Source organism: Exophiala viscosa (genome assembly GCF_022695815.1).
Source record: "Exophiala viscosa unplaced genomic scaffold EDD37scaffold_5, whole genome shotgun sequence".
In the NCBI taxonomy this organism is placed as follows: Eukaryota; Fungi; Ascomycota; class Eurotiomycetes; order Chaetothyriales; family Herpotrichiellaceae; genus Exophiala; species Exophiala viscosa.
In genome coordinates this window covers 365,469-393,300 of record NW_026944357.1, presented here as the reverse complement: position 1 = coordinate 393,300, position 27,832 = coordinate 365,469, and the positions used below count along the sequence as shown (strand labels likewise).

The window sequence follows — 27,832 nt, the reverse complement described above, 5'->3', positions numbered from 1 at the left end:
ACCTCTTCGATCAATGTCTCTACAAGAATCGTTCTAAAGCACGGGAAAAGACTGCTCGTTCCCCTCGAATTATCTTCAGTTCGGTCTTCGATATAAGTTTATACCTAGGTAACCTCTTTTCATGGCGGGACCCGACTCCCACGAGCCTCGAAAGACGAGGTGAATCCTCAGTCTAGCACATTCACCACCAGCTCCCCAGAAGATCTTCCAGTATGGGCAAGGCGGAGGAATTCGAGACTGGCCATCATGACCGTGTCACTGTCCTGCACACCAACTTCAATGGCACAAGAATCCTCACAGCATCAATCGACCACCGAATAAAAGTCTGGCAGCGTGACCCTAAGACTGGCGAGCGTACATTACTCGACACTTTCACCGCTCACGACGCCGACATACGCGATGTAAGCCTGATACTTCCACACCGCCGCTGCCAGCCTTATCTAGTTACGTCTGCGAAATTTTCTAACCCCAGCAGGCGAAATTCCTCCACCCAACAACAGGCTCCCACATAGCCAGCATAGGCAACGACCTCAAATTCCACCTCTGGACCGAAGACGTCTCCCAAGCCCCCAACACAGGCCGTCGCTTCCGGCGCATCGCCACCATCCAATCCACCCCCCGCATCCCCTTTGTGTCCATGGATCTCAAGACCGTTGACAACATCTACACGACATTGGCCCTAATCGACCGCCAAGGCCTGCTGAGCATCTACGAACCCAACGCGCCCGACGACTTCAAAGACTGGACATTAATCGACATCTTCAACGTCTGCGGTTCCACCAATCCTCCCGGCCGAGGCGACGAAACCAGCTTCAAAGTTCGCTTCGACCAAAACCCGACGCCGCTAGCGTACATCAACAGCTTAAGCGACGACCGGAGCCAACTAAGCCTCGTGGTCTCCGTGCTCCACGAGGTCAAAATCTACCGTTCAGTCGTCGGTGGCGGCGACTACATGTCCAGCGACGGCGCGAGCCACCGCCTCATGTTCTACGAGGCCGCTAAGATCCCGCGCCATCCAGCACTTGTGCGAGACGTACAGTGGGCGCCGTTCAGCGTGCGTGGCACAGACCGTATAGCGACGGCGTGTAAAGACGGCGCCGTAAGGATCTTTGAACTTGCAGTTGCACCGGCGCCGAACATCCCCGACAGTACAGGCGGAGCGACGACAGCCAGAAATACTGTCCCGCAGCGACAGCAACAGCAGCAACAACAGTCCAGCCTAACGTCCGGTCTGACTGGTCGAACAAACACAAACACAAGCACGAATACATCAGCTGCAACGACAGCACAGCCACCGCCATCCACACCCTCGCGAGCCGCCCGTACGGGCCACGCATTCCCTTTTGTCACGACGATACAGTCGACGAGCAGCTTACCCCACGCCCACACAGATGCATGGTCGCTCTCTTTTGACGGCCAAGGCCAAGTCCTGATGAGCAATGGCTCGGATGGCGTGACCAAGCTTTGGCGCAAAAGCGTCCTGGGCGGACAGTGGTTAGTTTTCGCCGGACAGGAAGTCCTTGATGCCGGCGAAGAGACGGATGGTGATGAGATGGATGATGAGCGCGGTGGTGATAGTGATTGAACCATCAGTGACGTAGTACTTGATGCGGTCTGAGCAGGGCACGAGTAATGTGCAAGGCACACCACCCCTCATGATATAAAGCCCTGTCGCATAGCCAGCCGAGACGGCCACACGAAATATAGAAGAATTGAGTAATCGAAAATAGGAAGGATGGCCAGCTTGTCACATGAGTCTGGCATGATAATCATACAATGCAGCACTACCGTAGGCACGATATCTCATGTCTTAATACCAGTACAGGTGTGTCAGAAAGACTCAACCGTCGAAATACGGACTCAAGACCAACGTACTATCCCTCCTCAAGCGACGCCTCGAACGTTTTGACTTTGGCGTCACAACATCTTCATCAGTCATCTCACTCTTCGCGCTCGTTTTCGCTTTCGCCCTGGATCTCGGCTTACTCACTCTGCCACTGGGTTTCTTCTGTGGAGTAGACTTCGAGCTTTTGTTCACGCGGCCCTTGCGGACTGGTGTTCTGACCGGCTTGTAATCCTCTTCGTCATCTTCGTCCTCGTCCTCCAGCTCAGGTGATAAACTGGGAGCCATGGATGATGAGCGTGCCGACACAGCCTTGTTAGCACGCCGTCCTTGAGACTTGGGAACAACAACCTCAACGTTCGATCTTTGCTGAACTTCAGATACTCCACGACCATGATCTTCGTCATCCTCAGGCCCGGACATCGTGGAGTTGACATCGCTGGCTGCAGAGGATAGTGGTGAACTCGGACTTCCTTCGGCTTCTTGTAGAAGTGACTTCCGCTGTTGCCGACGAGCACCTTTCGGAGGCGAGATCGATGCAGGTGTGGGGTACTCGTCGACTGCTCGAGCTTTCCCCTTCGAAGTATTGGCCTCTTGCGATGCATCATGGTGGACCAGCTCGAGATGATCAGGTACTGCCGGCTCTTCGTCGTCCACGATGAAACCACCTCCAAAGTCATCATCGTTGACGAACGGCAATGCTCCGCCAGGCGTATCCACATCGTCTTCAAGGTTGATCGGCTGGTCCTTGCTGTTTCCAGCAGCGTCTGTAGAGTGCTGGTCGATGACGTCTCCATAGGCATCCTGAACACGTTCGCGAATTCGGAGGCCCATGACAAACTTTCGCCAGAGATCGAGAACCAATTTCTCCATCTTCGTTTCTTCCTTCCTTCTCTGCTCCTCGTTGTAGATGGTCCATGCCTCCCTCACAGCTTTCTCGTTCTCCTTGGCCACAACAACACCTGTACAAACCGGCACAGCCCTCTTGTTGCCGAACTCAAATCCAGTAACAGCTTCTGCAAAGTCGATGTCAAGCTTCTTGCATATTCTTACAGTGGCTTTCAATGGTATGTGAACAGCACCTCTCGGTACCATACTTGGTACGAAACAATCAATGTTACCGTAGGCATTCTTTGGGATAATGCCATCCTTGATTGGCGGAGGAATGATGTACTCAGTCTGATCGCAAGAATACAGGCCTTGCATCTGCTTTTCACCGGTCATTCTTTCGTGCTCCTCCGCTTCTCGCTTTCTCGTCAACGTCACTGCGCGAACAGGCACAAGCTTCAATGGAGTCTCGCCTGCTTTTGGTCTTCGACCTTCCTTGTGCCACGACTCTGCCGTCAGACATCTTTCCACGTCACTACGCAGATAGACAGGTTCCTCTTTCAGGTTATCGGCCTTGCCTGAAACGAACATGCGATCCGGCTTTGCGCCTGGTCTAAGTGCCTCTTCCCTCCTTAGGAAGCGTTCAAGCACGAAGTCAGCAGAAGCCTTCAGGCTCTGAAGAGTGTCGACATCCTCCTTAACCTCCTTTTTCTCAGGTAGTTGTGGTACAAGATCGGAGGCATCCTCAACATCGTCGACAGCAGTCCTCAAGCGATGAGGGCGTTCATAGCCACTCATAGCGCGTTTGAACCAATCATAGTCTTCGTATCTTTTCACTTTGCCATGTTTGTTGTAGATGGCAATCTTCTCGGCAGGAATTCGAAACCCTTTCGTCTTACCCGGCCATATTCTCTTCCTCAAATATCTGACCGTGACATCCTTTGCTGTGCCATCAAAAGAGTAGGCGATCACATATGACATGACCGTCTTCGCCTTCTCTGCTTTGGCTCCACGAGGCTCAAAGGTAGCCAAAATTTCGGGTGTGGAGGCTACTGCAGAGGTCAGCACCAGGGGTGAGACGGGCAGCACTTTGTTTGTGATTGGTGATATGGCCTCGGTCCAGTAGATGGGAAAGAAATTGTCTCGGTCGTACTTTGATGGACGCTCCTTCGGCATGGAGGGTGTAACATCCACAACAGATTGATCTTCTTCGGCGTCCGCTTCGACCTGGCTTTCCTCCGCTTCAGAGCTCAGATCGATCGTGGTCTTCGACGGACCGCGTCGAGTGCCCGACGCACTCGCGGCTTGTCGCCCGGGTCGCTTTTTTGTTTGTGTAATCTCGGAAATGGATATCGACTCTTCGACGTCTGACTCTTCGGACGAAGTGTCAACCTGTACAGCCTTGGCAGGCTTCCGTGGGAGTTGCTGCTCTGCCTTCGTCCAGCCGAAACCAGTCGGCTGCAAACTCGCTACCAGCCTCGATTCGATCCCAAGGCCTCTCAGCAGAGCAGTGAAAAGCTGAGCTCCTACGTCTCTCGACCCTTCGCAAATTTTGGCCGTGTCACGGAACTCCTGAAGATTGCGGATGCGTTCGCCATGTTCTTCTTGATCATGCTCGTCATTCCTGAACGAGTAGATTGTTTGCCGCAATGCTTGTTTGGTGCCATATCCACGTTTCCGTAGACCTGGAGCTGTAATCGCAAACCTCTTCTTCCAGTACGCAGCCAGGACTTTCAGCAAAGAGATCAGCGGATCGCCATTACTCATGTCAGCTTTGCCCTTTTCGAGACGTTGGCTCGGTCTCCCCCAATCTCTTTCTTGACGTGGATCTGCGGATTTTGTTTTCGCCTTCCGCCCTTTGCTCTTCGGGGTCTTCTTCTTTGCCTCAATCTCTGGATCGATGAGCCCGCTGGCTCGTTTCCATTTCTCGACCTCCTTCCTGATTTGTGGCGGTAGTTGTTCGACAAGTGTCTTCTGCACCGTATTGTCTGAAATCCATCTGTTCCGTATAGAGTTGTGCCAGAGGAGCAATTGAACATGCATCTGATGAGCCCTCAGTCTAGTTTCCTTCTCGCGCTTGGTCGGACCTTTCTTGCCCGCAGTCGCAGCGGCGGCTGTTCCGTAGTCAATCTCATTGTCATCTTTGCGAAACACTAACTGTACTCCGCCCTCAGGCAAAGGCCGGAACTCGCGAGGCTCCTCGGGCTTATGAGTGTCCTCCCACTCTATGTCTTCATCCTCCTCCTCTTCTTCATCATCATCGGCGGGAAGTTGAGGCTGCTTGACAGGGGCAGAGACCTCCTCGAATTCGTCGCTGTCAATGTCGCTTAGACTTGAATCAGAGTCGTCACTTCCAAGCGAGAAGGTTTTCGACTTTTTGAGGCCAGGTATGTTACGAGACTCGGCATCCAGAACATCTGCTAGTCTTGCTCTCTTGATAGGTTTGAAAGATGCCGGAGGCGATGCGGAAGGCCGCTTTCGAGGAATGAATGGGGGCATTGTGAGCGGCCTTACGAGGCATTGATGATGGATGGCACCTCTGCAAGGAGGGATGGCCTTGAGAGATACCAAAGTCCACTCTGCCTGGGGGCATCCAGGTCGCAATTTCGTCGCGCGATGTTGAAGCGATTCCTCGACAATGTCAGATATGCAGGGATGCCGAAGGCGAGAAGTGGTGACGTCGCTTACAGAAAAGTACAGTACTTGTGACTCAGGCATGGACCCGCTTAAGAGCCGCCCAAGTTTTAGGGACTGCGGGGGACGATTTGACAAGGGCCTGCGCGTGCCTGAAAATCTTTTGTGGTCTCTAGCAGGTCACAGAGGACTTTCCATCCATAGGAGCGAGAAATCCTCCCAATCCAATCCATGGCTGAACAGGGCTCGATAACGTCTCAAGTCAACTCGTACCATTGCTTATGCAATACCCTAGTCCTTACCACTGTTCACGTCCTACAAAGCCTACCTCAACGGTCATCACCTCTTCGAGACACTGCGTTGATCCTCCCTCCACCTTTCGAAACACACAGAAGTGACGACTTTTCGATACAAGAGCCTCAAACTGTCCCATCTGTCCTCCTGAATGTTAGCACAGAACGCAAGCCTGTTATCCTCCAACGCGATGATGGCTTCGAGAAAAGGACGCTGTTGAGATGTGGGAGATGCAGATTGGTCCTGGGATACAATCTGGACGAGGCGCATTTTGAAAATCTACCCGGGCAGTCGCGTCCAATTTATTTGCTTCCTGGCGGGATGGTCACGACATCAGACATGGCAAAAGGAATCAAGCCAGACATTCCCTCGTGGTCACAAAGTGGTCACTGAGGCGGAAACATCGCACGACTTCTCCAGCGAGGTCACTTAGGCAGAATTTCTATCTGCGTTCGAAGATATACATGAGCCCGACACGCCGGCATACTTGCACTGTGAATCGTGCTTGCCTGCCCGAAAAATGCGACTCAAGAGACCATGTCGCGCCAAAGCCAACGCTGAACAATCAACATGCATTGCTTCCATGCTGTAGACCATACCCATACACTCATAATCAGGATGCGCCAAACTCTTCATTTGCGGGAAGACCACTCTCTCAATTGGCAAGAATCGTCCGGACCAAATCCATGTAGTTGATCTCTCCGCTGCTGGTGTCAACCGCCTTCAACAGTTCATCCACCTCATCATCGCTCATCTTCTCGCCCAAGTTCGTAAGGATATATCTGAGTTGTCCGACTCCGATGAAGCCTGACATGTCTTTGTCGAATACTTGAAAGCCGCGGCAGTATTCTTCGGGTTCGCCAGGATCTCTGAAACCACCGGGTCTGTTGAGGACTTTGCTGAATGATTCGAAATCGACTGTCAACATATTAACCTCCATCCTATCTCTTCAAGTGCTCATGAATTCCTTACAATCACCTCCCACTTGTTTTTCCAGGTCTCTTATCTCGGCCAGGGTTGGGTTCTGTCCACATGCTCGAAGGAGATCACCAAGCGACTCGAGTGTGACGCGACCATTGCCTCGCTTGTCGTACAGGGAGAAGGCTTCTTTGTAGTTTGTTGAAGTCTGCGAAGCGGATTGATGATTAGCCATGATGAAAACGTGTAAAGTCGAAGGGATAATCGAGGTAGGAAGGGATGGCAGTCAGGCGAAAAATGGTGTAGGCTTTTGTTGTTGTTCTTCGGGTAAGATCGCGGTTGTTGTGTTTGTCAAAGATGAGCATTGGTTGCGCCCATTACAGTAAAATGGTGTCGGGAGCAGCCTTTGAGCCTTTTCTGGTGCCTTCGGAACGGGAAGTTCATTGGGCGAATAAAAACAGAGAACTCACCATCTTGGATTCAAGTCTTTACCCAAGGCGTCTTTTCCGGTTATTCGTGATTCAGACAATATTCTCAAATGCAGAGAAACGAAATATCGTGCAGTGCGGTGCAATGTGGTAAAGGTGAGGCTCTCCTGAAGTAACAGATGGCGTGTGCACTTGTTGACAGTTCCATCTTCGCTCCACGCCCTGCAGGGCCCCTGTTAGACCTGTTAGACGGTTCGTGGTCGCCCAGCCAACACACCGCCAGATAACTGATCCGGCTTCTTCATCTTCATGGCTGCTGATCAGTGAGAACGATCTCCAGACTTCTTCGTTCCCAGCATGAAGATCGTGTTTGCTATGGCGAAGCATATGCGAAGAATCTTCTGCTCTTTCTTGGGCATCAATTGATACAGGAAATCCATCTTCGACTACCAGTCCAGGTCCGCCTTACAATGCTGCCTAATTGACGACCGCCAGTGCTACGAGAGCGGAATGCAAACATCTGGCAGAAGATACCTCCTGATTCATCAGAGCCATCTTGCATCATGCTGGCAGTCCATCTATTTCATTCTCGCTGTTGTTTGCCGTTTGCTCTTGACGTGGATCGCAAATGACCTACTTTACAGGGGGCTAGAATTCCCTCATCACTTCCGGAATTGTTCCCGACGTTGAATACTGTCAGGAGATCCGCTGTCGAACCTCTATCAAGGAGACTTCTCGGACTTCGTCAGCCGTACTCAGGGATTACCAAATACACGCAGGCTCATGACATGGTCGGCCATACCAGGGTCAATTGGCGAGCCAACTATATCCTGCTTTATCAATACCTGAACCGTGAGCGGAATTTCTCGTATCAGGCCCTAAGGGCAACTGCCGCTCCACGCGCGACAATGGCTCATGGTTTGTTCCCTGCATGCAGATATTAAAACATTTAGCCTGACTTTGTTACAATGGTTACTTGCATTTGGGTCTCGATTGGGGCTCGCACTCAGCACAGTCCATTGTTACAATCGTTGTTGCGAGAGTTTGCTCGGCTAACTGTTACATCTGCATGCTTGATTCCAGTCCATTACGAGTCGCATACATCTCCTGATTTGCAATGACAAAGAGCTGTGCTTGTCCTCAACCTAAGTATGAAGGAATTCTTCAAAGCAACCACCGGCCCTCAAAAGTACAAGCAATGGCCATTGTACCGATATCCATAAACCCCTCCACTTCAATTTATTCCTCACAAAATGTCTTCTGATAACTCAGCCCAAAAACCTTTCTACAGCAGAAGCCCCTCTTCCACCGCAAGCACTTCCAGTGACGCCTCAAGCGGCGAGCTGCACGGGCACATAACGAAGCAAATGCAGGTCCAACAGGACCGATGGTCAGCCTGGCAAGCCAAACAACTCGAACTATTCCAAGGAGCCGCAACGGCAACGGTGTCAGAGCACGACGGCTCCTTCTGTCGACGTATAACATCGAAGAGACCTCATATCCACCTCGGTCAAGTCTCCGCAACACTACGGAAAATTCGAGGCTGAAGCTGCAGCACTCCACAGCAGTCATCTCTTGCTAAAGACCTATGGACAAAGCAGCCTTCCTTGCTTCGTCACTGTATGCACGGCACGAGTTTCCCTTACAAAGTGACAATCCGTCCTACCGACTCCGTCATCCCCCCAGTTCCACCATCGCAGCCGACTTCGAGACTCTGAGCAGATTGTTTGGCCATCCGCTGAATGACCAATTGTTCCTCGACTACTGTACATCTAAGCAGCAGTATACATGTATATACGGGAGCACGGATAGTCGGCGTGTATACACGAAGGTGATGATCGTCGAGATATCTGACGTTCGGCGTCCAGCGTCTGAGCGATGTCTTAGGTATGGAGGGGAGCACCGCAGTCGAGAAGGGTATACTTTTAACCTGATAGCATGCTTTTGCCTTGTACATTATGACATCGTACATTCAATTCGAATAACCTTCTATTCATCTCTTTTCATCATCACAAAATGAGTTTAACCAATTCTATGCCTGTGCCGCTACCTCCCCCACAGCGACACTGACTACACCTTCAGGCTTCTTCTCGTCGTCCTTGACAAGTCCATATTGCCCGTGTATCCTAGCATGAATATGCTGCTCCGCCGTCCTCCCAATACCAGCATACCTTGGCACCCACCCGTCCCGTTTCATCGCCTCGATCGGGACCAGCACCGCATCTTTATTCGGATGACGAAAGTACGCGAACGTATACCGGTCCACGCCGCCATGCAGTGCTGTCGGTACAACACGATGCCACGTCGACTTCAGGCGTCCGGCCGTCCAGAACTCGAGCATATCCCCGATGTTGATCAGGACCATGTCATCGTAGACGGGTGCAGGCGTCCAAGTTTCGTGCTCCAAGTCGAGGGAGGGTGAAGTGTAGGATGGAGGCCGAACTTCTAGGCCGCCTATTGACTGTTGGAAGAGGAGGGTTAGTGTGCCCCAGTCGGTGTGTGGTGAGATGCGGAATTTGATGGCCTGTGATGCTTCCTTCTCTGTGAGGGCGACGGGCGGGTAGTGCATTAGCTCGAAGTTGTCGAAGTTTTCGGCGGACGCATCATGTTGGGAGGTGAACTGGGTGCTGGGCAGGTCAAGGGCGAGGGCGATGAGTTCGAGGAGTCGGCTTGTGAAGGATTGGACGTGTTTTTGAAAGGATCGGATCTGGGGACGTGCTTGGTCTAGGATCGGTGGAAGGGGGGCTTTCGAGGCGTGAGATTCAGTGGGCCATTTGTTGATGCTGAAAGCCTCGCGCGGGTCGGTCTTTTTGCCGTATGCTCTGCGTTGGTCGTGTGGTTAGGGTTAGGTTGAGTCAAGGGGGTGGAAACAGGCGAGGTCTTTACCCATTGGAACTGGCGGGCTTGAAGCCGGCGTTTTTGGACGGGATGTAGGGCGCTTCTAGCTTTGTTGAGTTATCTTGGGCGAAGAATGACTTCTCCTGTTGGCGAATAAGTGTTAGTGTGTGAACAGGGCATCGTTGTGAAAAGGACGAGGCTGAGGGTCAGAAGGATTCCGCTTGGATGTGGATCCGTCGCAAACGGACTTGTCTGGGCGACTGTGATGGTTCAGGTCGCGTCTGGCGGCATGGAAGTAGCCTCGATATCAAGCGGGCCACTGATGTATCACAGCCTCGTCTTCCGATCGATACCGGCGATGCTTTGGGAGGACGAAACGGTGATAGCTCGACATGACATTGCACAGCAACACGCTTTAGTCAGAACAGAGCCGGCGAGATACGACACAACAGTCACCACAATATCAATCGCAAGACTTACCAGGTCAAACATGCCATCAACAGCCTCTTGTGGTATCGGATGATTCTTGACATAAAAGAAGCCTGGGGTACATCTCTCAGCACATGCACCTGACTGCGATGAAATAAACTCACCCCAATCGGCGCACGCCTTCAAGAGATCCTCTGCCACGTTTTTGGGAGAGGACGAGCTCTTCTCAAAATCAATAATTGGTATGTCCATGGCGTCCTCGTTCGCAGATCGGGCTCCGCCGAGTACCTGCGTCGATGTACACGAAATGTACAATCCCAATATTGCGCAGAACAAATTCGCAGCCCCTTCAAGCATCAAATGAAGCAAATGTGATCTGGAAGATAATCGAGATGTCAAGTATCGAGGCAGTCGATTGTCGTCCAATAGGAGTGGATGATGAGCGATGATAAGGACCAAGATGGACATGAATTGGTTGTTAACGGACTTCCTAATGCAGAGATAAGGCTAGAAGGACAACCTGTCTAGGCCATTCGCCACGGACTAGTTGGCCTTGTTCTGGGGCTGATTTCGGGGTCCGCCGAACACAGACTTCCTGCAGACTCACTCCCTGCCCGGGAGTAGGATCCAGACCCGGACATCTTAGGTGCAGCACCCCGGAGCACTGGTATTACGGAGAGGTAAGATTGCCCCTAGATTGCATGAAAGGATTCTTCCTGTCATCCACCTGAAGACGGTCATTCATCGATTCGCGAGCAAAGAAGTTGATGTCAACTTGGTCAAGGAGGCTGATCAGTTGCAAGCCAAGTGATAGGGGCAATGTCTTATGGATGCTTGACCTCATCGCCAAGGTTGCTTGATAAAGATTGTCTTCTCGATGAGGGCACACGGGCCATGGATTTTCTTTTTCGTCTTGCTTCAGGCTATACTGTGGCATTCGTCCCGCCCTAACAAAGATGGTTTGGTTGTCCATCGAACCAGCTTCCAGAAGCCCATGAGACAGGCACACTTGGCAAGCACTTCCGGACTTGAACTAGCGACGCCAATCGCATCTTCTCGTTGGCATATCTCATGGTGTTGACTCCGTCATCGGTCTCTATCCAAAGGCAGGATGTCATCCGCGATATGGCCCCATCGAAGATGTGGCGTCCGCCGATGCAATTCGGGCCTTTTGACTGGACCGCCCTTATCATTGCTCGCTACAGATTCCTACGTTGGCCCCTCCAGAAGAAACACTGTCGGCTGCCTCCGCGTTTCTCACTCGCTAGCATGCGTGTTGATCCTCTTGACAAGCTCGTACGTGGAGTCGCAGGGTCGCATCAAGCGTTCCTCGACCTCGGCGAGAGCGTGCACACCCTTATCCAAGGGGTGCTATGGCTTTTGACGTCGCAAGGTCGTAGGTGAAAGTTGCTATGCGCCAGGCGACTAGCGAGCCTTGTTATCTCACAAGGCAAATTACTTAAACTCACCGTGACCCCTGCGTTTCCCAATGCTTTGTTTTCTTCCTTTGAAGCGCAACTGTGTTCGACCTGCAAGCAGTTACACTGGTACTCTCGACGCAGCACAAGAGTAGCCATAGCCATTAAGAATGGCTACCGCCCATCACCAAACCACAGGCGCATCGCCCACCACCAAGGATGTCGTCGATGTCGAAAAACAACCTGGCTACGACCACGAGACTTCCAATGACGCCGAGTTTCACCGTGGCAGCGTCACACCCGCCTACGAAATCGCCCAAGCTCGCAATATCCAGAACTCCATCGCGCCGCTTCGCTTCTTGAGCAAAGGCGAGTTGTGGCTGGATCAAAAGATGGGCATCGAGACCCAGGGTATCGATCGAATCCCTGAAGAGATGAAGCGCCCTCCCTCTCTGTGGAACACCTTCTTCATGTGGTTTTCCATGACCTGCCACGTCGGCACTCTCCCCTTGGGAGTTCTCGGTCCCGAGTTCGGATTGAACTTGAATCAAAGTGTCTCTGCCATCGTTGTCGGTACCTTCCTCGGTGCACTTTGCACGGCGTACACCGGCACCCTAGGTCCAAAGACTGGCTTGCGACAAATTGCGACTTCACGATACTCTTTCGGTTTCTGGGGCGCCAAGCTCTGCAGTGTTCTCAATGTCATTGTTGGTGGCGGTTTCGCTGTCGTCAATGTGGTCATTACAGGACAAATGCTGTCTGCCGTTTCGGATTATACCATGACGATCGCTGTCGGTTGCGTTATTGTGGCCGTCGTCTCTTATGTTGTCTCTGTGTTTGGCTTTGCGATGATCCATACCTTTGAAAAGTACAGCTGGATTGTCGGCGCCATCCTCCTCTGCGTCTTGATTGGTCAAGCGGCACCTCATGTTGGACCTTCAGCACCTGGATATGGCTCCCTGAGGGAACTCGGCCAGGCTGGCGGGTGGCTCAGTTTCATGGCCGTCTGCTTCTCTAGCTCCTCGGGCTGGTGCAGTATCGCTGCTGACTACTATTGCAACTATCCTGCCAACACAAAGACCTGGAAGGTCTTCTTCATGACTCTATGGGGTATCATGATACCCACGACCTTTGTCACCGTCATTGGCGCCTGCATTGGCAATGCTGCCTTGCTGAATGCTTACCCACCCTACGCAGACGCTTATGAAGACCACGGTCTTGGTGGTCTGCTCAGAGAGATCTACCATCCCAGCGGCTGGGCCAAATTCTGCCTTGTTATTCTCACCTTCAGCGTCTTGGGTAACAACATCGCCATCAACTATTCCTCCGGTCTTTCGCTGCAGCTCCTTGGTCACTGGTTCCACGCTGTTCCCCGCTTTATCTGGTCCTTCTTGGTTGCCCTGGTGGTCGCCGTCCTTGCCATTGCTGGGAAAGACCATCTCTCGGCCATTGTCTCGGATTTCGTGTCCTTGCTCGGTTACTGGACGATCTCATTTACTCTGATCCTTCTGATTGAAGATCAGTGGTTCCGCAAACGATCAGGGGAGGGATATAATCTTGAGGCATGGGACCAGCCCTCAAAGCTGCCCTTAGGCATAGCAGCCGTCCTGGCGCTGCTTGCAGGTTATCTCGCTGGTGGTGTCACTGGTATGGCTCAAGTTTGGGTGAGTTTTGCAAGCCTGCATGATCTTGTGGAATATTATACTAACGCTTTGCTCAGTATGTCGGACCTATCGCTCGCTACTTTGGACCTTATGGCGGTGATGTTGGTATCTATCTGTCTGGTGCTATCACTCTTCTTGTCTACCCACCACTCAGATATCTTGAGAGGAAGAAGACGGGAAGGTAAACGGTGTGTAAAGTATGATGAGACTGGAGTTTTGAGTCAGATTTCGATATGTACCTATCAGATATGTGTTCTATGTACTCAGTACAAAAGTAGTGCGTGAAGTATACCCCGGCAAAAGCCAGTCTTTTACTTGTCAAAATCCTGGTCCTTTCTCTATAAATTACCTCTCTCGTTCGACCTGAATTATTGTTCGCTACTTGCATTCCACTGCCTAGCAAGGTACTGTGTCCCACCTTGCACGGCTGGAGTTACGGCTTCATCTCGGTTCACTGCCCACGTGGCGCACCCCCTGCCACCAAACCGAGAAGCTGCGTAGTCTTAGGCAGGTCAACTCAGCCAGTGCCTGCAAAAATCTCTTGGACGCCTCCCCGAGGATCGAATATTAGCACGGTCCAATGACCAGCATAACCAATTCCTGCTTATCAGCCAAGTCTTTCTTCTCGTCAACTTTCCTCTTGTGTACAGGCAGAAAGTCTAACGGTACCATGTGCCAACGCCGGTCTAGAAGGCTTGCTGATCAACTTATCAAAGCAAGATAAGGTCCTGCTAGCTTATCAGCCAGTAACTCACGACAAAGTACACTCGCTGGGTACTTAGCCTTCACGGAGAGCCTGTTACTCCGCAAACTCGCACCTAACCTGGTATAGCGGCTGACCACTAACCAGACGCTCTTTATTCCCCCATGATAACGACCATGTACCTGTTCAGCCCCCTGCATCACGTATCAGACGCCAGCGAGATACTTGCTGGTGCACAAGTCCGAGATGGCAAGGGCCACTTGGGCTTACAAAACCAAGGCTTTAGCCGAGACTGGCGCTTCAAGATGCTGGAATTCTCCTGCATTGTCTAACCTTCGCATTCTGTACCATAGACATGGCTTCCACAGTTGAAAAGGGCCCGTCCCAGACGAATTTGAAGCAGTCACCGACTCCTTCTGACGCTGTGTCTGTCAAGAATGGCACTACCACGGATTCTGGCCTCGTCCTTACACATGACGAGTACCACCTGGCCACACTGGGGTACAAGCAGGAGTTCCTACGCAGTCTGGGGTTCTTCGAAAGTTGGGCGGCGACATTTACCAGTATGAACTTCATCAGTGGTATCCCAGTGCTCTTTGGTTGGGTGTGAGTAATCTGTTTTGGCGCTACACAACCTCATTGCTGTCGTCCCACGACTACATGAACCCTCCAGCTCCAACCTTTGTTTTCCGGAGTTGGACTTCAGTGCTAACAATGTGTCTAGCATGTATACCGGCGGACCCAAGGCTGCCTTTGCCAACTGGACAATGGTCGGCGGCTTGTCTTGCATAGTCAGTCTGGTGATGGCTGAGCTTGGAGCTGCTCTACCCACCACTGGCGGCATCTACTTCTGGAGCTACCGCTTGGGAGGAGAGAAATATGGCCCATTTCTGTCATGGATGACCGCCTGGTGGAACTGGGCTGGCTGGGTCACCGTTGTCCCGGGTGTCCAGCAAGGCTCGACGAATTTCCTCTTGGCTGCTTTGGAGATCAAATATCCCAACTCAACAGTGCTGTACAAGGGTTGGTTCAGCTGGCTCTTGACCTCGATCGGAATGATCTTCGCCATGATCCCCAACATCTACAGCCCGAAGATCCTGCAATGGTATTTCCGATTTGCGGTCACCATCTTTTTCTCCCTTTTCTTGATATATTGGATCTGGTTCCCAGTCGCGGCCTCGAAGAAACACTTCAACACCACTTCTGGTGCATTCGACCTGTTCTACAACGGAATCAACCTGGGCGAGGAGAAACAAGCGTCCGATGCATACTGCTGGGTCATTTCGGTTCTCTTCGGTGCCTGGGTGTTTTACGGATACGACGCGAGTGCCCATCTTGCCGAAGAAACGAAACAAGCCTCGACTGTGGTTGCGAAGGGCATATACATGTCGACGTTTTCGGCGTGGCTCCTGTCCATCCCAACGCTCATCATCGTCCTGTTCTGCATGCAGGACTTTGACGGCATTGTCTCGGCCACATATTCCAATAACTGGGCCGAGTACCTGGTCCAGTTGATCGGCGAGAACGGTGCTGTTGCTATCCTTTCCCTGCTGTGGGTCGACAGTACGTGTGCCACTGCATCATGTTTCATGTCCGCACAGCGAGTCACCTACGCGATCTCGCGCGACCATGTCTTGCCCTTCAGCTCTTTCTTCCGCAAACTCTCCAAACGCAAGATGCCGGTCAATGCTGCCCTGCTGGTGTGCGGCGTCTCGATCGCAGTCACGACAGCAGTAATCGGGTCGACCGTGGCGTTCTCCGCCATCACTGCCACCGCAACGATCTCGACCAACTTCTCTTACCTTTTCCCCATCATCGCCAGGCAGACCATCGGTCGGAAGACGTTTGTCCCTGCAAAGTGGAATTTGGGAAAATTCTCGGCACCTCTGGCAACGATCGCCTCATTGTACATCATGTTTCTCTTCATCGTGCTGCTCCTTCCACAGCTGTATCCGGTGACCTCGGAGACTCTCAATTATGCACCGATCTGCATCGGCATCATCACCATCGTCAGCTTGGGAGGTTGGTTCTTTCCCAAATGGGGCGCAATGTACTGGTTTAAGGGTCCAATCAAGACGATTACTGAAGCTGAGTTGAGCAATGCAAGGGTCGAAGGTGGTGAGGCTACTGTAGAAGAGGGCGATGCTCTTGCGAACATGAGATTTGGACACAGGAAGAGCGTGTCGGAATAGTGTGATATCGAAGTACCTGATGACAGCTGTCGAGCTCTTCTATAGCCTGGTCATACACTGGATAAGATAGCTGGTCTCAATTACCCACTCATAGCTTCTGCCTGACAATTTTCCTGCCAGCAGCTCGTAGTGAGTCTTCACCGTCAACTAGCACGCACCAACCTTCTCCACCTACGGTACCAGACTCGTACCCACCAACAGCTGACTCGAAGTTCTGCTTGGCGTATTCCAGGTCTCGAGGCTCGAAGCTCCCTGGTTGCAGCCAGACCGCAGGGATGCCCACGGATTTGGCCTCTTCTAGGACTTTTCGCGTCACCGAAGGAGGCGTCAAGAATGACAGAGCTGTATGCTTCGGATCAGGAAGAGCCGAAACGGTTGGCACTGCCTCATAGATCTTTGATGGCACTGATACGGACGGTCGACCGGGATTGATGGGTGTAACGGCCAGTGCATGGGTGTGGTACCATGCTAGTACTGGAATCCGTTCAGCTACTCCATGCTGAACCTTGCGAGAAGGACAAACGGATATTACTCACTCCGGTAGCCAAACTTGCTGGCATCTTGACTGGCGCCCACCACGGCGAAATGGGGAGATGAGAAGAAGCGCTTGGCGGCGACTTCCATCGTGGGTGAAGGATAATGTCTTGACGGAGGGAGCCTTAACAAGCCACCTTTGGTGTTGGGGACTCGGGGACAAAGACAGACCTCTTGGAGGCCTTAACAAGGACCACAATTGTTGGGGCTGATTTAATTGTCTCGTTGCGCAAAAGCACGTCAGTTCATTGAGGAAACATCTGTGCTAGCATCGATCCGGCATAGGACAAGGCAGACTCGCCGGGAGGTTGTGGCTGCAATCTGTGGCTATCCGCCATAATCTGTGGCTTTGCCCTGTACTGTGGTACATGCCTGTATCTTTTGCAAGTCATCTGTGCGGCCACCTGCATGTCTATCGGTGTTGGGGAGCAAATGAGGAGTCATCTAGAAAGCCTTAAGGAGCCTAGAGTGCGCCCCCCCATCAAGTCATGCTGCATGCTGCTGTCATATCCCCGGGGGTTTGGACTTGCATTGAACAGTTGCGTGCTGCGTGCCTTTCTCACAAGCTGATCAAAAAGGATGCCTCACCTTCACTCGTCACAGCAGCATTTGCTGCCTCAATAATGACCACAACCCTTCAATCGGTTTCGCCTTCAGATCGTCACGTCTGAGATGCTTTTTTGCCACTACCATTGATTGTAGAACCACACCCATTGCTACGGGCATCAACCACAATGGCTGCACTTGGTCCCCGCAACACCCACCCTGACATCCGAGCGAGGATCAGCATCCATGATCAATCAGCCGAAGACATCAGGGCACAACTCCAACTGGCCGATCAACAGCAGAAGGCCCTCCGTTCACAACAGTCATACCTGTCTCCCATACCTGTTGCTCCTCTTCATCGCGCAGTCCTCCGAAAGAGCAGGACTTTACCTCACCGAGCAAGCCTGACCGATGAGACCGTGTCTGACCCTCTACCTAACCCATTGAAAAGATCCAACAGCTTCAACTCGCTCTCAACCTTGCACCGCGAACGCGAAGCAGACGCAGCTGCATTGAGCCTATACAGAGGATCTCCTATTTCTGCAATCAGCCCGCCATGCGTTGGCTTGGGTTGGAAACCCTCTGCCGAGTACGAGCCTCAGGACCCAACTCCACCACGACCCCAACTACGGGTGCAAACATTCAAGGAGCAAAGGAGATACCAAAAGCTACTCACAAAATCGTTCAAAAAGCAGCAGAAGGAGCAGCTTAGAGCACAAAAGGAAACCGAAGAATTACATCGTGCATTCCAGGCCGTGGAAAGTGCCGTTGCTCGAGGACAGAAGCTGCCTGTGCGCGCTAAAAGCACAAGGAGCATTGCATCCCAGGTAGTGAAGAAACTAAGTCTGAAGCGTCCCCTCGACCGGCTTACCCGTCATGTCACGAAGGATAAACACGAGCCGCCAAGGGTCATCGACTTCGACACCAAACAGGATTTCCAGGAGTATCTCCATCCAACACAGGATTCGGAGTCTGGCGGAATTGCAGAACTTCCCGCCGAGCTGCCGCAATACACACCCTTCCAGGATTCGACTCGTACACAAGACAACGAACCTCCGGTCTTGTTGGAGAACGCTCCCATGTCAAACGAGAAAGAAGATGTGTTGATTACCAAGGACGACGAGATGGCGCCGAAGCCGTCCCGGACCAATTCTAGGTCGATGCGGTGTGATCATTGCCAGACTCCCATCCGCCTAGACCAGGTCTACTACCATTGTTCCATCTGCGAGGACGGCGATCGTATAGTGTGCTCGTCTTGTGATCAAGCTGGCTGGAGCTGTCGCCATGAGATAACCCTCAAGGTGAGGAGTGTCTCACGTATGCCGACACCACGGAAAGAAGAGTCGACCAGTCTGGGTAGGGAGCGAAGCGCTTCAGAGGCACAACTGTACACTACTGCTGCCATGTCGGGTCTCCACATCCCGGGGCCTTCGTCGGAGGCTGATCGACAGATCCACCATTCGCTTCCAGGCACAATGTCGGCGATTAGTCCTTGGGCTTACAACGGCGTCCTCGCACGTCACCAGCCAGCGACTGGAGCACAGGAACGGCATACCCACCATGTTTCGGCTGTCGACCACAGCAAGGACGTTGAGCTTCGACGACTGGAGCAAGATTTGGCTCTGCGTGTGAAGGAAGTTACTCTACGTGAGCAGGAGGCTGCCGTGAGAGAACAGCACGCTTCTTTGAGGGAACAACAGGCGGCTTTGGACGTCAAGCAACAGTGGTTCACCCTTCAACTGCGCTCTGCATTGGAAAAGGAGACCAACGTTGGGGTCGGGGCTCAATTCGAGGACGACTTCCAGGTAAGTGCCGGCGGAGCGTTCCTTTTGCCCTCATGGAAACTGTTGTTTTCTGACAGTCGCGAACAGGACAAACACATAAGAAGCCATGCAAACAAGCGAAAGGCAAGCGACCGTCAAAGTGGTGTTTCCCCATCCAACTCTATCGGTGCGGGCCAGCGATCGCCGCATAAACATTCGCCACGTGCTGGACATGGACAGGATCCATCTGAAGATGACGAAGAAGAGAATGGAGCTGGCACGCCGAAAAAGATCAAGCAAGAATTAGATGCCGCCCAGCCACCTGAGAAGCTGTTTGCTTGTCCATATTGCAAATTTGACAAACCTAGGTACTCTGAGCGAAACGTCCATGAGAAGCATTATCGCGGTTGTGCCAGCGGCTATTGGCCAGACATATCTCGGCTGAAGCAGCATTTGTACCGGGTGCACTGGCGAAAACTCCATTGTGTCAGGTGCTATGAACAATTTGACAAAAGAGAGCTGCTCGACAAACACTCCAGAGCAGCACAGCCATGTGCTGTGGGGGAGTGCCGATTCCCCGAAAAGTTCGACGATGCGCAGTATAACGAGATTCGCCGGAAGAGGCCAGCTCACTCTGCCGAACAAGTCTGGTATATCATTTATAGTACATTGTTCCCTGGTCAGCCACAGCCTACCAGTCCTTATGCCGAAAACGTCAAGAATCAAGCAGACGATGAGCAAAGTCCTTGCGTTCCGGAGCAAGACGCCATGGATGTGCTGGGCGAGGTTTTCGAGTCACGTTTGGATCAGCAAGTTGAGTCTGCAGAACAAGCCTGGCTTCGAGCACCAGCAGCACGTGACTTTATCCGCCAACAACTCAGAGCGTCCATGGTTGATGTCATTCAGCGGCTTAGACACGCCAGCAGTCCTTCCATGACCCATCCCTCCCTAGAGATATCGCCGGATTCGGCTGTGCCGTCAGAGGCCGCGCGAGCAAGTTCCATCTCCCTGACTCCGGCAAACTCTGTGCCACCTTCGCCTATCAACGGTCCTGGAGTTACCAACGGACCGCGCTCCGATAGCTTTCTGTTACCAAGTCATCGCCACAGTTTCAGCCGGCCATTGCCTGCAAGGGTACCTCAGCGGAGCCTGGAAAGCTACTCGTTCGAGGCCTTGGGACAACAACCTTTCGAAAACTTCAGCGACTTAACCATGGGCACCAAATTTGCCGCCGGTGCGGCTACAGACCCTGAAAATGATCAGTATGACAAAGATTCTGGTAGCTGGACGCAAGGAGATGAACAAGGCCTGGCCATCTCCACCGATTTTGACTTTGATATTCAGCCAACGATTGATTCAGCAGTTACCGATCTGGATGAGAATGCTAGGCCAGAAGGTTCGACACGGTGTATCTCTGCGTTTAAACCGGTGCGACTGTCTAGCATGGAGCCCCCATCGACGCAGAATCCGGCCATAGCTTCGGGATTGAAAGCCAACCACTCGAATGCTTCATCTGTTGACTCGGGCTATGGAAGCCGTCGACCATCCATGTCTCAGACCTCAGCCAACCATCCTGCTTCTTCCGCAGCGAAACACAACGGTCGGCCAGTACAGGACAAGGTGAAAGGAAAGAGCAAAGAACCGATTCGACCAGCTAGCCCAGTGCCAGAGTCGGACATCAACTTCAACGCTTTCGATGTTTCATTTGAGGAGTTTCTGAATCCCCACGGAGATCCGTGTTCATGGGAACAATCATGATGTATGGAGTACTTGCAATAGCATGGCAGTATAACGGATTATGAGGATGCACGCACAGGGTGTTTTATCACAGTTTTATATGAATCCTCATTGACATTCAACTAATGTACACTACTACACAATGATCAAGTTCGCGATCTTGACGCCCTTGGTCTCGACATGATACCGTCTTTTGATTCCGATCCCCACGGTCTTTCCAGCCAACGCATCGTAAACTTTGTCACCACCAGCAACCATGACCATAGGTATGGGATTATGCCGGGGCAGTCCCGCGGGCGTCTTCTGCGGGTCTTCCAGAAACGGTCGCACAAGTGATGACTCGTCGTCAATGTGCTGTTCTTCCGAGGAGATGTCATCGCTGCCATACGAAACCATGATGACAAGCTGTAGGGCCTGGGCTGACGGTGAGTATGACGGGATGTTGCTCAACTTGCGGCTGAAATTGCATCCACCGCGCTTCGCCACGAGAATCTGGTGGGATTTGACCACGTCGGTTGGAAGACGGTAATCGCACAGATCATCCGTAGCATAGATCTTGTTCCATAACAGTGGAATGACCTGGCCTCCAGGAGTCGTTAGCGTCAATACTTCCGGCCAGTCTGGCAGAGGTGCAGCGCCGGGACCAGTGGGAGTGACTGCGGTGAGATGGTAGCGTGGTGTGCCATCTTGGGCTGGAGCCGAGGGCTGGCCTGCCGGAGGGTGAAGGGACAGTGGAGTGGCGAAGGGCCAGGATGTCTTGGAATGGTCCTTGAGCAGGCTGGATAGTTGTGCGACAATGGCATTCCATGCCGATCTGACTGCGCCATCTGTCGTGGCTTCGAGTCCGGGAATGTCAATCATGAACGCCCCTTCGGTCGAATTCGCCCCGGCATCGTGCTGTTCTAGCGGTTTATCGAGATCAATGACAATGTCCAGCATCATCGGGTCTCGGATGCGGGAGAAATTGGGGTCCATTGAGCTCAAGATGTCTTTGCCCGTATCTCTCGCAAGAAACACTTTCTCATCCTTCCCGAGCGGGATGTTATTGACGGCTTGTATGCGGAATGCATCAGAAATTCCACCATCTTCCAGAATCGGGGCATCCTGGATCATTGCTAGTCGTAGACCGCCAATGGAGTTGATGAGGATGCCATCTTTCACGCGTTGCAGGGGTGGCGCTGGTTGCCCAGGAGTCGAGGTGGCAGGGAACGAGATGTCGAGCGTAGGTCTTGTATGGATTGGGGAGCTGGCGGCATTGACAGGAACGAGTTCCGGTGGCAGAGTCCAAGGATAGTATGTGTAATTGGACGGTGAGCTGATGTCTGACAAGGTGATACTCGGGTGATCTGCTGCATATTCACCGAGAACAGACTCGACGTTGTCCCTTGTCGGCATGAGATGCAGTCTGGCCAGATTCGCTGCATGGTAAACGTCGCCTCTTGCTGCAACTTTGGAAACACTAAAAGGCAACGGGCTCGGCTTCACTGGACAGGTGGCTTCCTCCTGAGAGCCGGGGTTCCAGAGCTTACCCTGGTGATGACCATCATCAACGCTCCGAGGAATAATCAATGGATGACCTTCGGTCGTAAAGACGAACGGCTCATCGAGATGATTGAGTGGATGTGTCGGATCGAATAGAAGGAACAAATATTTGGCAGTCTCTCCCAGGAAAAAGCTTTCCATTCTGTCCGTCTTTTCGCCGGTCAAGACGTTCTGTATGCTGGCCCAACCACATCTGGTCCAGCAGCGACGCTTGATGTCCCGTAGCACCATCTCCCCAACGTGGAAATACCAGGGATCTTCTGTGGCACGATAAAGATAGTATGTTGACTCAATGAATTCCGGCCTGCCGACCCACCATCCGAGACCACCCTCAATGCCTCCCGTTATTAGATTCCATCGTTCAGGTAGAGCAGAAAATCTGGTCCAAAGAGCTGTCTGGAGGAGGTGAGTCTCGATAGCCTCGTTGATATGGCCTGCCAACGCCAGAAGCCCGGGGTAGAAAGCACTTAAAGCATCGATCCAGAAGCCTCTCGCAGCGCCGGTAATCAAGTCAGCTTGGATGTAGTGAGGATGCTGGAAGTTCGTCCCACGATAGAGATGTCGCTTAATCGCAGCATGGGCGATGTTCCACGCCCCAAGGAATGCCTGAGAAGTGTCTTCTTCCACTGGCAGGGGGTCAAACAGCACTCTTGGATCTTCAACGTCCTCGCGCCTTGCGTAAACAGGATGAGCGTCCCTCGAGAGCAAAATGTGCGATTTGAAAGCATATTCAAAGAAGCTGTCGACTCCAGCACCAATTCCAGTCCAAGTACCAATCCAAGCACCAGTTTCGGCGTCAATTCCAGCGCCAATCAGGTCGATACTGCTCCGTCGATTCCAAATAGACCAAAAAGCTCTCTTGGCAAGTTCTTCAAAACGGTCATCTCCTGTTAGTCTACTCAGAACGGTGAATTCGAGCACTAGACTGCCGGCGCCAGCACTACATGTCTCAGTAATCTCTGGCGCACCAGGCCGAGCGTCGCATTGCCCCTCGTGGAGAGGAGCATTTAGTGGTGAGTTGGCATAGAATGGGATACCGGAACGAAGATTGACCCGCGGATATGGTATTCCAGTAGTAGACCAAAAGGCAGGTATGAGACGGTTTCCCATATCATACGCCAGTCTCAGCAGTTGCCCATTGTACTCGAAACCATTCTGCCACAGGATGCCTTTGGCACCGATCGCATTCGCGTCTTTGTGCCATGTTCTAGCCAGGGCAGCCTGCTCTTTTGACGGATTATAACCACGGATTGGAAGCTCGCCAACAGCAAACAGATGGGCGCTCAGCAAGCCACCGAGGCCGCGGATTGCTGTTTCAAACACTTGCACCTTGCTGTCCAGATCAAATCCTCTTGCTCTTAATCCCTGACCAGCCTCTCCACTACTGCCGTCGCCATATTGTGCGACTAGATCCCGAACACCATCTTGAAACAGCCGCAAGGGCTTATTATGCTTCGTATTCGCAGGGTTGGATGCTAAAATGGCCAAGGTAGATAGACTGTCAATGAGAGTAAGGGAGTAGTTTCCCAACGGATCATTGACTTCGATGTGGGCTGGGTTGTCACGGTCGCGTGTCAAGGGTTTGCAGGAGATCGGACGGAGTTCGTCTTCGGGAAATGCATGTAGCATGTAATTCTCGTATCCATGATAGAAAAGATCTTCAACCTCCTTCTTCAGCGCTGTAACCTGGCCCGGGGTCTGAGTCAGCGCAGTCGGGACAAGACCGGCGATGAAGAGGAGACAGATCAGCCATTGAGGGAAGCTCTTGGGCGAGAGAGTGGTCGATAAGAAGATGATAGCTGCGGAGGTCACATCTTGCGAAACCATGCGCATCGCACATTGAGGAGTGCAGGTGCCCGCGGACGTGCCTCCAATGAGTGTAACGATATAGATAGATGGTTCAAGTGTTTCTCTATCATGAAGATGCACCAACTTGGCCGCAACAGGGGATCATGCTGCCGCTTTTGCGTATTCCCGGGACCAAACGCGGGTTTATTGGCTACCCTCAATGCCTATGCCTAAGTGGCCTCGACCTCGCCCTTAACGAACGGCAGGATTTCCTTTATTAACCGTATCCCACTGCCGCCACCGTTATAGGCTCCGATGATTCTGTGCACCTCAGAACAATTCCCAGAAATCCACACCATAATATGGCGTTTGTCATCATGCGGCCGCATAGGCCGCATATATCCGCCTGAGATGTATGTCCGCCATACATGCCAGCGCAACAGATAACAGATAAAAGGCGACGAAGCGTTCGCTGCTGAGGGAGGTCCCAGAGCCAGCACCTTGCGACATTAACAAAATAGCCTATCGCACTACCGACTCGACACCGGTTCCAACTCTGCTGTCGACTTGTCTGCGTCGATTTCACAGTTATCATGGCTCAAAAAGTTCTGCTGACTGGCGGGTCCGGCTTCCTGGCTACACATGTCTTGAAAGAACTTCTTCAACACGGGTAAGAGAGCGCACGTAACATTGCACACAAGGCCAGACTGATAAGTGCGTAGACATGAGGTCGTCACAACAGTGCGCTCCGATGACAAAGGTCGTTTCCTGCTCAACATGTTCGAGGGGCAACCTCTGACATACACCATCGTCAAGGATATCTCAGCCGAAGGAGCATTCGACGAAGCCGTCAAGTCCGATCCTCCTTTTGACGCAGTGATCCATACTGCCAGTCCATACCACTTCGACGTCAAAGACAACAAGAGAGATATGCTCGACCCGGCTGTCAACGGAACCACGGGAATCTTGAAAGCTATCACCAAAGGCGCAAAGTCCGTGAAGCACGTGGTTATCACATCTTCATTCGCTGCCATCGTGAACCCATCGACTCCACCTAAAGTCTACAATGAAGAGACTTGGAGCGACATGACTTGGGAGAAAGCACTAGCCGCTACTGAGGGTGGGATCGTGTACCGGGCCAGCAAAGCATTCGCCGAGAAGGCTGCTTGGGATTTTGTTGAGACACACAAGCCGACTTTCGCCCTGACAGTGTTGAATCCTCCCTTGATCTATGGGCCTGTGATTCATCAAATCGCGTCTCTGGCCGGCTTGAACACTTCGAACAAACGCATTCTCAACATGATGCATGGTAATCCCGTGAGCCCGGGCACTCCCATTTTCGTCGACGTTCGCGATTTGGCTCTGGCACACGTTCGCTCTATTGAGGTCCCCGAGGCTGCAAATCAGAGATTCTTCTTCACTGCAGGTATAGGAACTGACAAGCAAATGGGTGATGTGATTCGGAAGAATTTCCCTGATATTGCGAAAAACCTGCGCGACGACCTTTCCGATACCATTCCGCCCTACAAATTCGACAACAGCAAATCGATCAAGATCCTGGGAGTCAAATACCGAAGCTTGGAGGCAACCATCGTTGATACTGTTAAATCTTTGCAGCAGCTCGGTGCATAGATGTCGAAGAAGAAAGAGCTCGACGTTCTCGTTCGCGACGATCAGTATTGGCATTTTGAGCGTTTCAAATCATTTCGGATCCTGTTGCGTCGTAGCAATCACAACAACAAATTCACTTTGAGCTTTGCAGTTTCCAATATACCTGTCCTTCGTTCCCAAAGTTCGTCACATCCCCTCCTGACAGCCACTGCTTACAAACTTGAGTCAGGAAGGCGACAATGAGAGACCACTTACCCAGCAGGCCCAACTGAAGTGGAGTTATTCCAGGGGCACTATGGTCTCGATGCAGTGGGTCGCTAGTGGTCGGCAGACTGGGTACTCAAGCTTGCGTCAAATAGACTTACCTAGCACATTGAGGAACAGAAGCAGACTTTGGCAGCTCGTTACTGGCTTGAATCACTCGTGTTGCCACCTCCCGTCGCTACAGCCTATCAAGCATGCGTCCAAGCATCCACCACGACGCAACAATTCCCTCGCATCACAAATCGTCAACCTTTCTGCGTGCAGGAAACACAACTATTCCCTTGCCACCTCAGTGACTGTTCCGCGCGCCTCGACCTCCTTTGTCGACATCTCCAAGGCGTTGACAATCCCCTCCCGCTCCGCCTCCGGCACACCCAAGATGGTCTGCAACTTGGGCACATCGCTGTGTACCACACCGTCAAGGTTCTCATCAATCTCCTCAAGCGTCCTGCCTCGGGTTTCGACCCAGGTGATCAACACGACCACCAACTCGAGCACGTCCCATGCACCGTTGATCATGTATGTCTTCCAACCAATGGCATCCAGGGCGAATGGGAAGGCGAATGTCACCATCAACCCAACACCGTTGACCAGGAACGTGTACCAAGCCATACCGACCGACCGAATACTGTAGTTGAGGACCTCTGGTGGGTAAAGAACGGTCAAAGGCGTCCAGCCAAAGCTGTAAGCTCCTTGGAACAGGAAGATCGATGCCACGGTACCGTAAACGCCCGCGTGCGAAGTCGAGTTACCGTAGACCTTGGTCATGGCGCCCACGATGAAGAGGAACACGGTCAACGCGGCAGTTGAGATAGCTGCCAGTGTCTTGCGACCAAGCTTGTCAGACATCATTGTACCGATGATCGAGATAACAAGACACCAGGCGTTGAGGATGATGTTGATTTCGAGTTGTGTTGTCGAGTCTGTCACGCCGGCCTGTTCAAGCATGGTACCGAGATAGTAGGAGACAATGTTGTTTCCGGACAACATGCAGAAGATGGCAACAGTGCTGACGAGGAAGACTCTCTTGCGGGTGGAGGCACTGTTGGTGAGCTGCTTTATGAACGAAGGCGATTCGTACGTCTTCTCGAATCTGAGAGTGTCTGTGACTTCACGGTGTTGGAGGAGAACGACGGCATCGTCGATATTGCCATTGGAATGGGTCTTCGCGAGCGCAATCAGAGCCTCATCGTTGCGGCCTTGAGACACGAGCCATCGAGGACTCTCGGGCACGAAAGGCAGGATTGCAATGCACATGAAGCTGAACAGGCACTGAAGAAGGGATGGAGTCCGCCACGCCCATGTCGAGTCCATTTTGGCGGTGCCGTAAGTGACGCCGGCAGCAATGAGACCACCAACATACCCTGGCTAATTGTTAGCAGTGCATTTGCGGTCGTGAGAGACTGCAAACTCACAAAAGTCGTAAAAGATGCCCAAACCCCAAGCGCGATAACGGACAGGAAGCGTCTCGGCCAGATAAACAGGACCAGCAATGGATGAAGCACCTGTTCCGAAGCCAATGATGATTCTGGCGATGACGAACATGGCAATGTTTTGTGCGGCCGTCTGGATAATAACCCCAATGATGGTAAGGAGGGCGCCGAAGAACAAAGCCCATTTTCTTCCAATCGTGTCAGGCACTCTGGCATAGAAGACGGAAAGAACGCTGCCCATCCAGACGGACGCAGTGTTGAGTGCCAACGTTGCTGTGGTGAGGGTGAAGTAATCTGTGTAGGAAGGCAAGATGTTCAATCCATTCATCATGGAGCCATCGAAGCCCAATGTCTGCGCCATGGTCAGTCCATATCCTATGTGCTCATGCGCTGGAATGGGTTGCTCACCGTCGATGTCACACATG

The 27,832-nt window shown here is 52.3% G+C and overlaps 11 protein-coding genes across 11 annotated transcripts; 5 read left to right on the top strand and 6 right to left on the bottom strand.

Annotated features, from left to right (window-relative positions):
* Position 1: 1 nt before the first annotated feature.
* On the top strand, positions 2–1,724 carry EDD37DRAFT_694329 (WD40-repeat-containing domain protein). The gene is made up of 2 exons (XM_062820081.1): positions 2–401; positions 476–1,724. The coding sequence occupies exons 1-2, from the start codon at positions 213–215 to the stop codon at positions 1,583–1,585; spliced, it is 1,299 nt and encodes a 432-aa protein (XP_062669974.1). The 5' UTR covers positions 2–212; the 3' UTR covers positions 1,586–1,724.
* EDD37DRAFT_630150 (xeroderma pigmentosum group C-complementing protein) lies at positions 1,725–5,347 on the bottom strand. Its single transcript, XM_062816556.1, has one exon. The coding sequence runs from the start codon at positions 5,168–5,170 to the stop codon at positions 1,841–1,843; it is 3,330 nt and encodes a 1,109-aa protein (XP_062669973.1). The 5' UTR covers positions 5,171–5,347; the 3' UTR covers positions 1,725–1,840.
* Positions 5,348–6,254: 907 nt separating this feature from the next.
* On the bottom strand, positions 6,255–6,752 carry EDD37DRAFT_609100 (calmodulin; the record flags this gene model as incomplete). Its single annotated transcript, XM_062815107.1, has 2 exons — positions 6,255–6,517; positions 6,572–6,752. 2 exons carry the CDS (start codon positions 6,750–6,752, stop codon positions 6,255–6,257), a joined length of 444 nt encoding a protein of 147 aa, XP_062669972.1.
* A 2,192-nt stretch (positions 6,753–8,944) lies between these two features.
* Positions 8,945–11,070, bottom strand: EDD37DRAFT_630146 (uncharacterized protein). The gene is made up of 4 exons (XM_062816555.1): positions 10,377–11,070; positions 10,264–10,325; positions 9,832–9,926; positions 8,945–9,767 (listed from the first exon to the last, which is right to left on the bottom strand). The coding sequence occupies exons 1-4, from the start codon at positions 10,678–10,680 to the stop codon at positions 8,978–8,980; spliced, it is 1,251 nt and encodes a 416-aa protein (XP_062669971.1). The 5' UTR covers positions 10,681–11,070; the 3' UTR covers positions 8,945–8,977.
* Positions 11,071–11,708: 638 nt separating this feature from the next.
* Positions 11,709–13,916, top strand: EDD37DRAFT_399111 (permease for cytosine/purines, uracil, thiamine, allantoin-domain-containing protein). The gene is made up of 2 exons (XM_062812304.1): positions 11,709–13,294; positions 13,351–13,916. The coding sequence occupies exons 1-2, from the start codon at positions 11,801–11,803 to the stop codon at positions 13,477–13,479; spliced, it is 1,623 nt and encodes a 540-aa protein (XP_062669970.1). The 5' UTR covers positions 11,709–11,800; the 3' UTR covers positions 13,480–13,916.
* Positions 13,917–14,352: 436 nt separating this feature from the next.
* On the top strand, positions 14,353–16,254 carry EDD37DRAFT_657763 (amino acid or gaba permease; the record flags this gene model as incomplete). The annotated part of the gene is made up of 4 exons (XM_062818918.1): positions 14,353–14,603; positions 14,722–15,118; positions 15,182–16,105; positions 16,216–16,254. 4 exons carry the CDS (start codon positions 14,353–14,355, stop codon positions 16,252–16,254), a joined length of 1,611 nt encoding a protein of 536 aa, XP_062669969.1.
* A 23-nt stretch (positions 16,255–16,277) lies between these two features.
* On the bottom strand, positions 16,278–16,813 carry EDD37DRAFT_649976 (CoA binding domain-containing protein; the record flags this gene model as incomplete). The annotated part of the gene is made up of 2 exons (XM_062818196.1): positions 16,278–16,663; positions 16,726–16,813. 2 exons carry the CDS (start codon positions 16,811–16,813, stop codon positions 16,278–16,280), a joined length of 474 nt encoding a protein of 157 aa, XP_062669968.1.
* A 511-nt stretch (positions 16,814–17,324) lies between these two features.
* Positions 17,325–20,847, top strand: EDD37DRAFT_399043 (uncharacterized protein). Its single transcript, XM_062812303.1, has 3 exons — positions 17,325–17,667; positions 17,721–19,074; positions 19,141–20,847. Exons 1-3 carry the CDS (start codon positions 17,516–17,518, stop codon positions 20,788–20,790), a joined length of 3,156 nt encoding a protein of 1,051 aa, XP_062669967.1. The 5' UTR covers positions 17,325–17,515; the 3' UTR covers positions 20,791–20,847.
* On the bottom strand, positions 20,708–24,325 carry EDD37DRAFT_399028 (mannosyl-oligosaccharide alpha-1,2-mannosidase). Its single transcript, XM_062812302.1, has one exon. It carries the CDS (start codon positions 24,142–24,144, stop codon positions 20,905–20,907), a length of 3,240 nt encoding a protein of 1,079 aa, XP_062669966.1. The 5' UTR covers positions 24,145–24,325; the 3' UTR covers positions 20,708–20,904.
* Positions 24,326–24,595: 270 nt separating this feature from the next.
* On the top strand, positions 24,596–25,989 carry EDD37DRAFT_399007 (uncharacterized protein). Its single transcript, XM_062812301.1, has 2 exons — positions 24,596–24,769; positions 24,822–25,989. Exons 1-2 carry the CDS (start codon positions 24,693–24,695, stop codon positions 25,729–25,731), a joined length of 987 nt encoding a protein of 328 aa, XP_062669965.1. The 5' UTR covers positions 24,596–24,692; the 3' UTR covers positions 25,732–25,989.
* A 258-nt stretch (positions 25,990–26,247) lies between these two features.
* On the bottom strand, positions 26,248–27,768 carry EDD37DRAFT_564306 (MFS sugar transporter-like protein; the record flags this gene model as incomplete). The annotated part of the gene is made up of 2 exons (XM_062814002.1): positions 26,248–27,338; positions 27,390–27,768. 2 exons carry the CDS (start codon positions 27,766–27,768, stop codon positions 26,248–26,250), a joined length of 1,470 nt encoding a protein of 489 aa, XP_062669964.1.
* Positions 27,769–27,832: the final 64 nt, after the last annotated feature.